At 37.6% G+C, this 16,691-nt stretch overlaps 1 protein-coding gene across 8 annotated transcripts in view; it reads right to left on the minus strand.

Moving 5' to 3' along the window:
* The window catches only part of FNDC3A (fibronectin type III domain containing 3A), a 182,814-nt gene that overhangs the window by 45,322 nt on the left and 120,801 nt on the right, over window positions 1–16,691 (minus strand). For 7 of the 8 annotated variants that reach the window (XM_059902752.1, XM_059902748.1, XM_059902750.1 and 4 more), the window contains 3 exons: window positions 10,116–10,353; window positions 3,101–3,370; window positions 2,066–2,124 (listed from right to left, as the gene is read on the minus strand). In XM_059902752.1, the coding sequence (XP_059758735.1) occupies window positions 2,066–2,124; window positions 3,101–3,370; window positions 10,116–10,353 (567 nt within the window). Of the gene's footprint in view, window positions 1–2,065; window positions 2,125–3,100; window positions 3,371–10,115; window positions 10,354–11,320; window positions 11,343–16,691 lie in introns of those variants that run through there. The other variant, XM_059902753.1, reaches the window with a different exon arrangement.

Genomic DNA, 16,691 nt, shown 5'->3' on the forward strand with positions numbered 1-16,691 from the left:
CTTCTAGACAGTAGCTGAAAATAGACATGACCGTGTAAAAGTGAGTACTGACAAAGACTAAATGGTAGTAGGCAAACATGAAAATAGAAGTGGTTGAATTATGTACAGTATATTTTAATTTTTGAGGAAACCTGTGGTCTTTGTTGGGTAGTGATCAAAACCATTCTTGAAGAAAAGCTGTCTGTTGGGTTAAACAACGTCTAGCTAGGAAGCTACTGAAATGGTAATACCTGATTCTTGTCTGCATGTGAGGCTTAGGAAGTGAGAGAAATATTCTGAAGATAACTCAAAGGTTGAGCCTAAGGAACCTTGTAGTAAGATACTGGTTCTAGTAACCACACAGAAAGGGGTAATAATTCTGAGAGTAAAAAGGTAATGATATGTCTAATTTTAAGCATTATTAAAGATGTCAGTAGATTTTTTTAAAACAGTATTTTATTTATTTTTTAAACTAATTTATTTATTTTATTTATTTTTGGGTGCGTTGGGTCTTCGTTGCTGTGTGTGGGCTTTTGCTAGTTACGGCGAGCGGGGGCTACTCTTCATTGTGGTGGGTGGGCTCCTCATTGCAGTGGCTTCTCTTGTTGCAGAGCACGGGCTCTAGGCGCACAGGCTTCAGTAGTTGTGGCACGCAGGCTCAGTAGTTGTGGCTCACGGGCTCTAGAGTGCAGGCTCAGTAGTTGTGGCGCACGGGCTTAGTTGCTCCGTGGCATGTGGGATCTTCCCGAACCAGGGCTCGAACCTGTGTCCCCTGCATTGGCAGGCAGATTCTTAACCACTGTGCCACCAGGGAAGTCCCTAACTTTAACGTTTTTTTCTTCATAAGGCTGTAATCATGGTGTCCAAACAGCTTGATCTCCAGCATTTTTCCTTACTAAAGTTTCTTTGCATGTTTTTGCACTCTTCAAAAGCATATTTTAAAATGCCTATTATCATTCTGTCCTGTGAAAATATCCCAACTTATCTATGCATTCCTTTATTTTATTTTTGTTGATTAATGCTGCAACAAACATTTTCATTTGTGTAGCTTCTTATTGAGAAATGAGACCTCACAGTTTCAGAAAAGTTTACTTTGTATTTCTTTTAATTACTAGTAAAGAACCCTTTGGGGTCTTAATAGGTTTAAAAAAATTGTTTGGGACTTTCCTGGTGGCACAGTGGTTAAGAATCCACCTGCCAACGCAAGGGACACGGGTTTGAGCCCTGGTCTGGGGAGATCCCACATGCCGCTGAGCAACTAAGCCCGTGTGCCACAACTACTGAGCCTGCACTCTAGAGCTCGTGAGCCATGACTACTGAGCCCACGTGCCACAACTACTGAAGCCCGCGCACCTAGAGCCCGTGCTCTGCAACAAGAGAAGCCACTGCAAAGAGAAGCCCGTGCACCACAACGAAGAGTAGCCCCCACTCACTGCACCTAGAGAAAGCCTGTGAGCAGCAACGAAGACCCAACGCTGCCAAAAATAAATAAATAAAATAAATTTATTAAAAAAAAAATTCAGTTTGTACAAGCAATTTAATTTTTTTTCTTCTCTGATGGAAATATTTTTTCTATTAGAATGATAGCCTTTATTTGGGCTATTCTAAAAATATGCAGAAAATTTTATGTAGCCAGTTTTGCTGTCATACCTTTTTCTGATTTTCTGACTTCTTCTATTACAGCTACACAAAAAAAGGACTGGGGAATATTAACTTTCTTCTATGGTTTGATTTTAACTCTCTTTGTATATGGAGTTAATTGGATATATTTAATTTGGAAATAATATAAATGGGTTTTTAAAAAAATGATAATCAGTTGTACCTACACTCCTTATTAGACCTTTGCTTGGTCCAGTCATTTCCAATGTCACTGAGCATATATTAAAACCTTGTTTAAAAATTCTTGGTTGAGTATTCTACTTTACTGATTAAACTAAACTATCTCAACTTATGTCAGATCTGTACTGATCCACTACTGACCTCACATTCCTTACATATAGTTAAGTTTTAAACAAGGCCTGAATATACCAAAATCCTATATGAATATACTAAATATAAACGTCAAGAAAATATATAAGATACTTACCACTGGTTTGACAATGTTGGAAAGAAGTGCTTCAAAAGCTTTAGTTTCTTCATCTTTTTCTTAAAAAAATTAAAAAAATTTTTTTGAATATTAAAAAAAAATGAACCTAAATGCAATCATCTCGGTCCCTTCCCAATATGTCTTCTAAAACATATACCAAGCGGTTGGTATTTGAGAGTTTTATTTTCTAGTTTTTACCTCTTAGTTCATAATCTCATACCTCTTAATGACAAGTTAACTAAGTATTTATTTCATGACATGCCTTAACTGTGGTTCCCAAAATAGGAATATAATTGACTTGACCATAACTTATAGCCACCACTGATGTACCTGAAACTTTAGCTTAACTCTTCTGAAACATCAGTGCTGAAAAGAATGATCAGAAGGTCTCAAAAATATGGGAGAACATTTTGATAAACGTTAATATACAAGCCAAGAGGCTGTTAAAGCATTAAATTTGTTGATGGGGAATGGAAATTTTAAAGAAAAGGAAGTAATGCTCAGAGTTCATATGGTGAAAGTCATAGGTTAAAGGAAGGATCCAAGGGAAACATGGGGATTTTGAAAGAAAAGAACTTTTGAAGAAAGAAATGGACAATACTCTATCCTAACTACAGAGTATATAAATAGATTGGTGAATGACAGAACTAGTTGCTGTCAGGGACCTGTGTATAAAGAAGCTGGGAGGATTAAAGAGGTTTGATAAAAATCACCATAGCCTTATCTAGGTCCAGAAAGAAGAAGGAAAGGAATCTGGATGAACTTTGAATTTTCCTATCAAAGAGAAATTTCTCTTGGTTAGTAAAGTTTAGATATAGGTGAAATTATTAATTGAGCTTTCCCAAAATGTAAAAAGAAATACCCTAGTAACAATTTAGGTTCTAAAACTTTCCCCTCACATTTAAGAAGTGTTAGGCTATTCATCGACAGTTTATGTGAAGCATGACGAAATGACTGAAACGTTAGAATATACTTTTAGTAGGTTAAATGATGATAAAAAGTACAATTAGAATATATTTTATTTTAAATAGTTACCTTCTATTTCTGTATCAATTTGTGCACCACCTTTCCCCCTTCCTGACTTGTTCTTTGCTGATCCTGTGTTTACACCACTAGCATTCTGCCCTTTCATAAGCCCATTATGTTCATTTATGGGAGAAGGGCATTTCTGGGGTGATGATGGCGGACTGTTCATTTTATCCTTCTGTGTTCCTTGGCGATCCTTTAATTTTTTCTGCAAACGTTCATATGTCTTACTAGATCTTTCATCTCTAAAGTTGGACCTTCCATGTGTAGAGTGGGCATCTAAGAAGAAATAAAAAATAAGACATTTAAAAAGGTCACTGTCTCCAAACCCATTTATGGCATGAGAAAAGAACAGGAAATAAATATATCTATATTATATAAAACTTATGTATTATAAAATATTTCAAAGAATGATCTTGCATAACAAAGCTATTTCTGTGTCTCCACCAACTGAAAGAACCAAGCTTTGTGACTTGATTATAACTGTAATCTTATAGACACTTCTTTCCTTCCTCTTTTCTCAACTATTAATCTCCACAGAAACAGCTTGGTGGTAATGCTATGACTATTACAGGTGGGGAATAAGAGCTGAACTGAGCTGTGTAGAGTTTTTCTTTTACTCTTTTGTAGCCATTACTTTTAGCATCTCTTTCAACTTCAAACATATCAACTAGTAAACAGAAAATCTCCACCTACCTAAATTCCCTTATGACTCAAAAAAAGCAAATCATCACTAAAAAAATAAGGTTTTAAGAGTCAGCAAAAAGAAGTGAGTGGGACTGTTAACTAATAACAGAATCTAGGTACAGAGTATTACATCTTCAGATATTGTAAACTCAGGGCTGAGACTTAGAATGTATTCATTCTAATAAGTCATAGAGCAATATAATATAAATCAATACCCTCATAAATATTGTTAAATCAGTTGTCCTCAGAGTTCATTTTCATTGTAAATTTAAAATCTGTAGTGAGGAAAATATTTTTCAAAGGAAAAGTCTCAAAAATCTCAGTAAAAAAAGTTTTAATTTATCAGTGATTTAAGAAAATTAGTATAATACTCTTGAATACTGTAAGGATATGCACAATAATATTAAAATAAAAACCCAGGAATTTGGATATATACAAGTAAAAGAGTAAGTTTAGAGCCTTACTTCATATTATACACAAAAATTAACTCAAAATGAATCAAAGACCTAAATGTAGGAGCTAAAACTATAAAACTTATAGAAGGAAACAAGCACATATCTGCATGACTTTGGATTTGATAATAGTTTCTTAGATATGACACCAAAAATACAAGCAATCAAAGAAAAAATAAGGTGGACTTCATTAAAATTAAAAACTTTTCTGCATCAAAGGATACCATCAAAAAAGTAAAGAGACAACATGGGAGAAAATATCTGCAAATCATATATCTGATAAGAGACTTGTATCCAAAATACATAAAAACATTTACAACTCAACAATAAAAAGACAAATAACCCAATTAAAAAGAGGTGAAGGATTTAAATAGACATCTTTCCAAAGATGATATAAAAATTGCCAATAAGCAAATGAAAAGATGCTCAGCATCAGTAGTTACTAGGGACAAGCAAATCAAAACCATACTGAGATAATACTTCACACTCACTGGGATGGCTAGAATCTAAAGACAAATTTTGGCAAGGATAGGAAGAAATTAGAACTCTCATACGTTGCTGGTAGGAATGTAAAATAGTACAGTCACTATGGAAAACGATTTTGCAGTTCTTCAAAAAGTTAAACATACAATTACCATATAAGCCAGTAATTCTACTCTTAGGTATATACCCAGGAGAAATGAAACCATATGTCTACACAAAAACTTGTACACAAATGTCACAGCATCATTATTCATAATTGACAAAAAGTGGAAACAACCCAAATGTCTATCAACTAATGAATGGAAAAACAAAATTATATCCACATAATGGAATATTTTTCAGCCATAAAAAGGAGAGGAGTATTTATCATGGTACAAGCTTGAAATGTACCTTGAAAATAATATGCTAAGTGAAAAATGCTAGATACAAAAGGCTATATATTGTATGAACATTTACATGAAACCTCTAGAGCAGACAAATCCAGAGACAGAAAGTAGATTATGAGGTGGGGGAAAAGAGGGAATTGGGACTGACTCTTAATAGACACGGAGTTTCTTTTTGGGATGATAGAAATGTTCTGAAATTAGATAGCAGTAGTGAATGTAGTATCTAGTGAATATACTAAAAATCACTGAAATGTACACTTTAAAATGGTGAATTTTGTTACGTGAATTATCTCAATAAAAAAAGAAAAAAAACACAGGGACTGTAATTAATTAGTGCATACTTTAAAAATGTAGTTATCCAAATGTTTTTATATTTCATTTACTACGCAAATAGAATGATAAATGAACCATGAGGGGAAAATAAAAAATATGTTGTAGTAACAGGAAATTTATTATCAAACAGATCTGAGAGGGTTAAAATCCTCAACAATGAACTAGTTGTGACCTTGCAGAAATTACTTAACATTTCTGAGCTTCAGTTTCTTTATTTGTATTTTGGAGGACTTTATTGAGGCTTAAGTGAGATAATACATGTATGAGCATAGTGTCTAGCAAAGTTCAGGCTCAATAACCATAGTTGTTGACAGTGAAATGTTGGATTAGGTCCCACTTTGGGAATCCAAACAAAATATGCATGGAAAAGGGGTAATGGAGGCAGCTACTAATTATAAAACTACTGTAAGTTACTAGGATCTAGTGGTAAATTCCTTGGCTTATAACCTCAAATACAATATGACTCCTATCTTCCATCACTGGGTAGCTGGTTTTCAGATTAGTGCTCTTCGTAGATCTGTATGCTTCACTTTCCTTCTCATCGCTGTGAATCATATTCATACATTCTAATGCATATCTCCTCTGAATAACAATGGGTTTTAACAATGTAAAACAGTAGTAAATTGTAATATTTAGCTTTTTCTTATAATTTTCTCAGACACATTTTTAAAATATTGATTGACTGATTGATTGATTGATTGGTGCATTGGGTCTTCGTTGCTGCGCGGACTTTCTCTACTTGCGGCGAGAGGGGGCTACTCTTCGTTGTGGTGCACAAGCTTCTTATGGCTGTGGCTTCTCTTGTTGTGGAGCACGGGCTCTAGGTGTGCAGGCTTCAGCAGTTGTAGCATGTGGGCTCAGTATTTGTGGCTCGTGGGCTCTAGAGCACAGGCTCAGTAGTTGTAGCACACAGGCTTAGTTGGTCCATGGCATGTGGGATCTTCCCGGACCAGGGCTCGAACCCGTGTCTCCTGCATTGGCAGGCGGATTCTTAACCACTTCGCCACCAGGGAAGTCCCTCTCAAAGACATTTTAAAAAACGAAGTCATAATTAGGAGTAAAAAAATGGAAGAGACCGATTTATAGTACATACTCTTGCTACTCAAAATTATGTTCACTGGACCACTGCATGAGCCTCACCTGGAAATTTATTAGAAATGCAGAAAACCAAACCACACCCAGACCTATGGAATTAATATACATTACTTGGGCAACAGAAATAAGTTTGAAAAAAATGTAATATATGACATAATATATATAATACATCTACTACTTACAGGCTGTGCTACACAATTAAAATTTTGTATTTAGAGTTATTTCTTCTACAGATTTACTAAGCGTAAATGACAGGTACTGATTAAGTGCAAGGAAAACAGTGATGAATAAAACAGATTCAGTTCTTAGGTGGTTTACAGTTAAATAAGGGAGAAAGACATCCAGAAAAACAACAAAAAAAATCAAATTGTGTTAAGTTCTGTGAAAGAAACAAAAGGTTTCAGTGCTAGAGACTGACAAGGAAAGGTTAGGGAAGATCTCTCTGAAAGCTGAAATCTAAAGGAAAAAAAAAAAAAAAAAAGAAGCCTTGCATGGAAAAGGGGGAAGAGCACTTCCGGTAGAGAGAACACCATTTGTAGAAGCATTGAGGCAAGAAAGAGCTTGGTTCTGAAAAACTGAAGGTGGGGCACATGCATGGGAACACGTGGGACAAGGCAGGATCTTGTCCAGGGCAGTGGTTTGCAACCAGCGCCAATCCTGGCCCCCAGGAGTCATCTGGTAATGTCTGGAGATATTTTTAGTTGTCACAGTCGAGTCAGGGTGAGGGCTGGAGTTGTGTGCTACTGGCATCTAGTGGGTGGAGGGCAGGGATTCTTCTAAATATCCTATAATGCACAGTTCTGTCCTCCACAATAAAGACTTATCCTTCCTCAAAGATCTAGAGAGCTGAGGTTGAGAAATCCTGGTCCAGGGGAAGGGTTTAGGATTTTATTCTAAATGCAATGGAAAGTCACTGAAATCCGTTAAACAGAAGAATGGTCTGATTTATATTTTAAAATGATTACTCTGGCTGAGCCTGGATGGTTGGGGGCAAGAATGACAGCAGAAAACCAACTGGAAGGCTGTTGTTGCAGCTGTCCTGACAAGAGCTGATGGTGGACTAGAACTGAGGAGCAGTGGAGGAAAAGTAGGTTCATTTGGGAAACTTCTGAAAGTAGATACCAGCTGAAGTGGGGGTTGAAAGAGGAGAAATCAAATGTGGCCACGTCTGGTTTTCCCTTGAGCAAACTGAGCGGACAGTGGTACCATCTATCGGGATGAAGACGGCAGAGAAAAGCAGGTTCCATCATTGAGATTTATGTTTTAAAATGCTATAACTGAGATGTATGAGACACTTAAGTGGAGTTATCAAGAAGGCGTTTACGGGAGTTCCCTGGTGGCCTAGTGGTTAGGATTCCAGGCTTTCGCTGCTGTGGCCCAGGGTTCAATCCCTGGTTGGGGAACTGAGATCTTGTAAGCCGCACGGCATGGTCAAAAAAAAAAAAGGCAGTTAGAAATAAAAGTCTGGGACTCAGAGGAGAGGTTTTGACTGAAGATACAAATTTAAGAACTGTCAGTATATAGATGGTATTTAAAGCCATAGGAAAGAATAAGATTATTATTTTGTGTGTGTGTAGTTGTCTATTCTTCCCAACAATTTAAACTCCCTGAGGGCAGATATTATGTCTTACTGTTCTTTTCAGTACCTTACAGAACCTAGCAGCTTTGGTTAGTGGCATCAGAGGCTTCAGGATTTAACAGTAGCATGATTATTCCTGGCTAAAAAATTTCCTCAGAGCCTAGAGAGCAGCAGGACAAAGAAGACCTCTTGTTCGAATGTGTCCCCACTAAATATTGCTGCATGATAGAAGTTACTTCCCCTCTTTGATTTTCTGTTTACTCATCTGCCTTGAAAGGTGATCATGAGGATGAAACATTTAACATAGTGTTTTTTTGTTTTGTTTTTAAATTAATTTTTATTGGAGTAGAGCTGATTTACAATGTTGTGTTAGTTTCAGGTGTACAGCAAAGTGAATCAGTTATACATACACATACATCCACTCTTTTTTTTTTTTTGTCTATTTGTTTTATTTGGTAATATATTTGGATCTATAATAATTCATTTTTTTTTAAACATCTTTATTGAAGTATAATTGCTTTACAATGGTGTGTTAGTTTCTGCTCTATAACAAAGTGAATCAGTTATACATATACATATGTTCCCATATCTCTTCCCTCCTGCATCTCCCTCCCTCCCACCCTCCCCATCCCACCCCTCTAGGTGGTCACAAAGCACCGAGCTGATCTCCCTGTGCTATGTGGCTGCTTCCCACTAGCTAGCTATTTTACATTTGGTAGTGTATATATGTCCATGACACTCTCTCACCCTGTCACATCTCACCCCTCCCCCTCCCCATATCCTCAAGTCCATTCTCTAGTAGGTCTGTGTCTTTATTCCCGTCTTGCCACTAGGTTCTTCATGGCCTTTTTTTTCCCCCTTAGATTCCATATATATGTGTTAGCATACTGTATTTGTTTTTCTCTTTCTGACTTACTTCACTCTGTATGACAGACTCTAACTCCATCCACCTCATTACAAATACCTCCATTTCATTTCTTTTTATGGCTGAGTAATATTCCATTGTATATATGTGCCACATCTTCTTTATCCATTCATCCGATGATGGACACTTAGGTTGCTTCCATGTCCTGGCTATTGTAAACAGAGCTGCAATGAACATTTTGGTACATGACTCTTTTTGAACTATGGTTTTCTCAGGGTATATGCCCAGTAGTGGGATTGCTGGGTTGGATGGTAGTTCTATTTGTAGTTTTTTAAGGAACCTCCGTACTGTTCTCCATAGTGGCTGTATCAATTTACATTCCCACCAACAGTGCAAGAGAGTTCCCTTTCCTCCACACCCTCTTCAGCATTTATTGTTTCTAGATTTTTTGATGATGGCCATTCTGACCGGTGTGAGATGATATCTCATTGTAGTTCTGATTTGCATTTCTCTAATGATTAATGATGTTGAGCATTCTTTCATGTGTCTGTTGGCAATCTGTATATCTTCTTTGGAGAAATGTCTGTTTAGGTCTTCTGCCCATTTTTGGATTGGGTTGTTCGTTTTTTTGTTATTGAGCTGCATGAGCTGCTTGTAAATCTTGGAGATTAATCCTTTGTCATTTGCTTCATTTGCAAATATTTTCTCCCCTTCTGATGGTTGTCTTTTGGTCTTATGGTTTCCTTTGCTGTGCAAAAGCTTTTAAGTTTCATTAGGTCCCATTTGTTTATTTGTGTTTTTATTTCCATTTCTCTAGGAGCTGGGTCAAAAAGAATCTTGCTGTGATTTATGTCATAGAGTGTTCTGCCTATGTTTTCCTCTAAGAGTTTGATAGTGTCTGGCCTTACACTTAGGTCTTTAATCCATTTTGAGTTTATTTTTGCATCCACTCTTTTTTAGATTCTTTTCCCATATAGGTCATTATAGAGTATTGAATAGAGTTCCCTTAACATAGTGTTTGAATAACAGAAAATGACTGTGATATTGTTACCATTTTTTGTTTCTTTTATATAGTAATAGCACCTATTCTATCCAAGCAAAAAATAGCCAACTCCATAAAACAGGAATATTTTTAGCTACTTACCTACATCTCCATATACTTGTGAAGACTGATACTGTGTCATATACTGTGTTGCCATGTCTCCAGCTCCAGTTACTGGTGAGTACATGTGGCGTGGTGGAGGGGGCATCATGGTTGGTACAGGAATGAAACCAGGCAGAGGAGGATGTGGGGAACGATGGATGACTGTGTGACCACCAGGATGAAACTCTGGTGCCTGAGGAACCACAACAACTCTTCGAACTCCATTGTCTTCAATAACCTACAAAATGAACAACAGATTAAAAGTTTCTTCCATAGGATGTTAAGCAATCTTTTTCAAATATGTTAGAGTAAGAATTTTTACACCATTAGGAGTTAATTAAGAAATTTTACAGAACCAACATTTTTATTAAGTACATTACATACATATGAATTAGCACTGAACAACATGAAGTAGTTTTTGTTATACAATGCAATATAAATCTTAAAACACTGAAAAGACAAGCTAAATAATAATATAAACAATGAGTTATGACATCTGGTATTTATCTTACGTGATACATGCATTTAGTGATACAGTAAAAATGAAGGGAGTCTCAAGGGAACTTTTGGTTTGAACATAATATGGGAAAAAGCTGGATCCAGACTCCTAAGATCAACCATATATTGAATTTAGGTATAAAACTCTTAGGACCATGACCAGAACAATTTTAATAATTGACGATCATTTCAAGGGAGGCAAACACCTAATATATTAACTCCCAGTTAAGAAAAATATCTGTGGCTCTGAGTCATAGAAATTACACGTTTTTAAATAGGGGTCACACCGTGGCAAAGGATTTTTTAAAACGCCAGATTTATTCCTTTTGAACCTCACTGGAACAACAAGGACATACAGCAAGGCCTAAAAAGATACAAGATTTAACCTCAAAATTAGAAGTCCTTCTACTAAAACAGGGTCCTTAATCTTTTAGACTTAAATGATTACTACTGAAGTACAACAAACGGCTAATAACAGAAAACGATTAAAATGTAAAGTGCTAACTTAAAGGCAAATCCTGGTATTTTCAGGAAGGACACATTTTACTATGCTTAAACGAATTGCAAATTTTGTTTATAAACATATGTGCTTGGGAGGAATATTAGAAAACACACTTATTTGGGTAAAGGTAAGCCTAGATTACAAATAAATTACTGCTTTAGAAAGAATATAGTTGCTACTAAATAGCCTATTAAACTAAGCTTACCTGTTGGGAGTGTGAGATGACTTGCCTGTAACATGGGACCAGAAGAGCAAATGAATCACTGTTTTTATACACTAGCTCTAGAACTACAGTGCCTGGCTTCTAGCACAATGGATGCCTCATATCCCACCTCTCTCCCTATTTAACTCAGTTCTGGATTCAAGCCTCAGACAAATGTATATGACTGACTGGTGGAAACTAAATCATATCTGGAAGCCTAGCTGAAGATAATCTGGAAACTGTTTAGTTTTTTCAGCCTCTAACCTATAGGAACAGACATTAGAAGAAGTTTGAAATGGATTCTGAGTGAGCCAAATTACAGTGTCTGTCATTAACATACTACTTTCATCTTTCTCAACTGTCTGACTCACAAATCTTAAATGACCCCGCCATTTCTGATAGGATTGTACTGTACATACTCCTCAACCTACCATCCCATCTGGTTCCAACCTATCATTATTGCTGTATCTTCTTCCACACCAAATCCTGAACCCTTAATTCCAGCCAGGCTGGTATACTAAAAAAAACTATCTTCATACCTAACCTACATATTTCTTTATCTTGTACTTTGGTTTATGCCATCTACCCTCTTCACTTTGCTTCCCCTTAATCCATAACAACGCAAATCCCATCTCTCCTTCCAAATCTAGCAATACCCTCCTCCATTCATTAAAAAAAACAAGATTTGTTTTTGAACAAAAAGACATTGGTAATTTAGGAGAGAAAATACAAAGTGATGTGTTTATGCGGGCACACACACTAACAGGAGCAGACAAACATGACATCAAAAGTAAATTACCGAGCATACTGCATGGTGATAAATACTACGATAAAAAAACAAACAGGTAAGGGGGATTAGAAGGATTGTGGGAGGGGACCAGGTTGTAGTATAAAAGGGTGATCAGGATACGCCTTATTGGCAAAATGAAATTTGAGCACAGACTTGAAGGAACTGAAGGAATTAGCCACACAAAAATCTGAAAGAGTGTTCTGGGTAGAGGGAACAGTTAGAACAGAGCCTCTAAGGTAGAAGTGGCTAGAAGGAAGCCAGTGTGACTGGATAAGCATAAAGGAGGAGGAAGGACAGAAACAGATGAGATCAAAGAGATACAAAATGGTAGGGGAGGGACTTCCCTGGCGGCCCAGTGGTTAAGACTCTCCGCTTCCAATGCAGGGGGCGTGGGTTCCATCCCTGCTGGGGGAACTAAGATCCCACATGCCGCGCGTGGCCAAAAAAAAAAAGGTAGGGGAGGTGGCCGAGTCAGGTAGGGCTGTATAGGCTTATTAAGGACTTGTATTTACTCAGTGAAACAGGGAAGCGTCGCAGAGTTTTGGGCAGAAGAGGGATACAAACAAGCGATTCTCATCCAGGGGTGATTCTGTGGCACCACGTGGAGTCACTTTTGGTTGTCACACCTGGAGCTGGCGGCACTACTTCGCATCCAGCGAGCTGAGGCCAGGGATGCCGCCTCGATGCCCTGCAACACACAGGGCAGCCCCACAGCAAAAAAACACCACGCCTGAATGTCTGCAGTGCTGAGGGTGAGAAGCTCCTGACGTACTCTTACAGGATTACTCTGGCTGCTGAACTGAGAATAGATTGTAGGGCAAGGGCAAAAAAGGGGAAATCATTCAGGAAGCTACTGCAGAAATCTAGGCAAGAGATGGTGGAGGCTTGGACCACGGTGGTAGCAGTGGAGGTGGTAAGAAGTGGTCCACAGTCTGCGTATCTTTAAAGGCAGAACAACAAGATTAGCTGATAATTCCAGCGGAGAAGTGTGAAAAAGAAGTTTTGGAACGATGGTATTTCAACAACAGTGAAAGGGAAGGCTGCAGTTAGAACAAGTCATTTGTGGGGTGGGGGCCAGGGAAGATTTGGAGTTTTAGGTTTTGCGCATGTAAGTTTGGTAAGTCTGTAAGACACCTAAGTGTAAATGCTGAGTGGGCAGTTGGTTAATAGTAGTCTGCAGCTGCAGAAAGATTGGGAAAGGACAACCAGGTAAGGCAGGAAGAAAACTTAAGAATGTGGAGTCTGGAAGTTTGGTTAAGTGTGTCAGGGAGGAAGGATCAATTCTGTCAAATGCTGCTGACAGGTTTAATAAGATGAAGACTAAGGACTGACCATTGGATATAGCAATATGGAAGTCATAGTGACCTCGATGAGAGCAGTTTTAGTGTAATCATAGGGGCAAAGCCTGATTGGAGTGGATTTAAGAGAGAAAGTGGGGAGGAGAATTAGAGAGGTAACAGCACAATTCTGGAAAGTTTTCCTGCAGAGGGGAATATGGGAATTAGGGTGGTGACTGACAGTAGTAGAGTCAAGCAGCTTAAAAAATTTGTTGTTTTTAGTGAGAGCAATTACAACATACTGATATACTAATCAGCACAATCCATCAGAGAGTAAGAAATTGATGATGTAGGAGAGAGAATGCTAGAGTAATGTCCTTGAGCAGGCAAAAGGAGATGAGATTCAGGGCTCCAGCTGGGGCAGAGGATCTAGACAGGAGCAGAAAAGTTTGTCTTTGTTCTAGATGAAAAAGAAGTATGGACTGATGAGATGAGAACGTAGAGCATATAACTCCAGATACTTGTAGAGATGTGGGGTTAGGAGTCTGTAGATAGTTTCTTTTGATTGTTCTCTGTGACCCTTTCCTAGACACCACGATCTCAGTGATCTCTCCTTCCTAACAATTCCATTGCATTTATTCTCTATCACTTGTTTGGTATCCATAACACTGTAGTATTTGTTAATTTTCCAAATCCATATGTCTTACTCTATAATTTAACTGTAAGTTTCTCAAGGGACATGTATTAACTATTTAATCCTCAACACAATGCTACAAATAGGTAGCATTATTATCTCCATTTTTTAGATGGGGAAACTGAGGCACAGAGATGTCAAATAACTTGCAAGGTCACACAGGTAGTAAGTGGAGGAGCTAGTAACTGAACTCAGGTAATCTGGTTTCAATTCTATGTTCTTATTCATTTTGTGGGCATAGAATCCACAAACACCTGTCTTCTGCCTTTAAAAATTTCACAAACACAAGTGAGATCTCATCGGTTAAAAAAGAAATGGCTAAATTACTTTTGAAATTAAAACCACTTTTCTTCTGAAAAAGAACATTTCAAATATAAAGATAAGCTGAGGGAAGGGAGATTGGGGAGTTATTGTTTAACAGGTTGTGAAAATGAATAAAAGAAACCTCATTTAAAAAAAGAGTTGGGAAGCCCTGAAGGCTTCTCACTTACTACTGCTTGCTGCCCCTTGCAGCAGACACTAGCAAGAAGCATACCTTGCATTCCCCAACCAGAAGAAGCTTACTTTACATACCCCAGCTGGAGGAAGGAAGATTTTTCTCCTCGCCCAGCAACAGCCCAGCCAATGAGAAGCCACCACAACTAGCCTAATGAGAAGCAGCCATAACCCTGAACTCTCTTTCCTCCAATGGATTTTGCTCAAAAAACCACCCCTTCCCAACTCCCCTCTTTTCTTTATAAAAGAATAGTCCTCTTCTTTGTTTTGGGGACTTGCTTGTGGTTTGCCATAGTTTGCATGCCCTGAACTGCAATTCCTCTGCTATTCCTGAATAACCGCATTTTGCTGCTATAATAACTATGTGTTTTATTTTTAAGGTTGATAAGGTACAGAGTTCAGCTTTGCAAGGTGAAGAGTTCTTGTGATGTATGGTAGTGCAACAATGTGAATGTACTTAATACCACTGAACTGTACATTTAAAATAGTTATGACGGTAAATTTTTAGTGTGTATTTTACCACAATTAAAAAAAAAAAAAAAACCAACCTAATATGCAGAGATTAAAAAAAAAAAAAGAGCCAGACCAGGACCAAGAGTGTGTGGAGAACCCCACCACTTCCAGTAACCACCTGAGCAGCCAGTAACTTCAGAGTAAGGCCAGAGACCTCAAAACTATCTGCTACGTCTCCAGCTGCCAAGAAATAGCCAGGACATTGAATTTTATACCAACAGGGTACACTGACGGTGATGATTAAAATAAAATCAAGTCGTGAAAAGGAAAAAAAAAGGTAAAATATCCAAATTAGTCTATGTTAAAAAAAAATTAAAGGCAATGAAATAAAATTAAATGGAACTATCAGCATAGTCTGACCACGTAACCACGTATGCCACGCAATTTCGAATTAGACAAAGCCCTGTTTTCTTTTCTTTATTTGAACACAGACGTAACTGAGAGGGACTGCAGAGAAAGGAGGTTGTGTTTACTGTCTGACATTTTATACTGTGCACCAGAATATACATTCCATGACAGATCTGTTCCCAATATCTGGTATAATACACCTAGCATATGACAGATGCTCAAAAATTTTTTTGTTTAGTGACTGATGTGACCAGAAATAAATTCTATTAGTTCTACTCGAATGCTCCCCTGCTCCCCCCTTAACAACACCAAACTACTAGGGTTTTGTGACTTCTTCAATGCTTACAGTCTTTGCTTCCTCACTACTTTTAGCAACCTACTTCTATTGCCTCACCCTGAACCCTGAACTACTCCAACTTTAAGCTATTAAACAATAATAAAGATATTTCTGGCCATTCATCCAACAGATATTTATTTTATATACCTAATCAAACACACAGCAATGTCACTACAAGCGACTACAACCTTTCTCTCCAGCTCTTACTGTGACTCTTCGTCCTCATCTAAACCTCTAAGTCCCCTTCCAGTCTCTTACACTGCTGCCCATCTTTTTTGGCTGTTCTCTCCACAAGAGACAGGGAAGACTGAGATCAGACTGGTTTGTAGAATCTTTGAAAAACTTACTGACCTCATTGCTGCGTGCTGACATAAAGGCACAGTGAAATACCAAGTCCAGCTCAAAGGAGTAATCTGAAACTTTTCATGAAGCTGATATAGGCCCTTTCCCCACATTATGAGATCTACAATTCCCTCCCTGTTAGGTACCCTCTCATCACCATAACAACCCACATTCTATAAAAAACAGGGGAGCCATTCATTATAAGAAAGGCAAAAGGAGAGAACTTTTGCTATTACACTTCAGGAGTTCCATTCAGGTAAATCTATAATATTTTCTTGATAATTCATCAACTTCATCATTAAAATACCAAGTGTTCTGAGCTGCAATGCCCTTAGGGACTATAAGTTATTATTATTTGCCAGGAAATTAAGTTCCTTCTACACTTGTCACCTTTTGCTTTCCATGTCATCATTTGCTTTGTTTTTTGAGTTTTACTGTTTGTTTGTTTCTCCATTTGATGTCTCAGTTCAGTTGGCACATATTTCTGCCTCTATGCAGTTACGTCAAATCTCTTGTAAACCTCCCTTTCTTACTTGTTAAACTATAATAATAGAGTTCGTGAAGGTTATGTCCCAAGT

This window comes from Balaenoptera ricei, chromosome 18 (assembly GCF_028023285.1).
Source record: "Balaenoptera ricei isolate mBalRic1 chromosome 18, mBalRic1.hap2, whole genome shotgun sequence".
Taxonomy (NCBI): domain Eukaryota; kingdom Metazoa; phylum Chordata; class Mammalia; order Artiodactyla; family Balaenopteridae; genus Balaenoptera; species Balaenoptera ricei.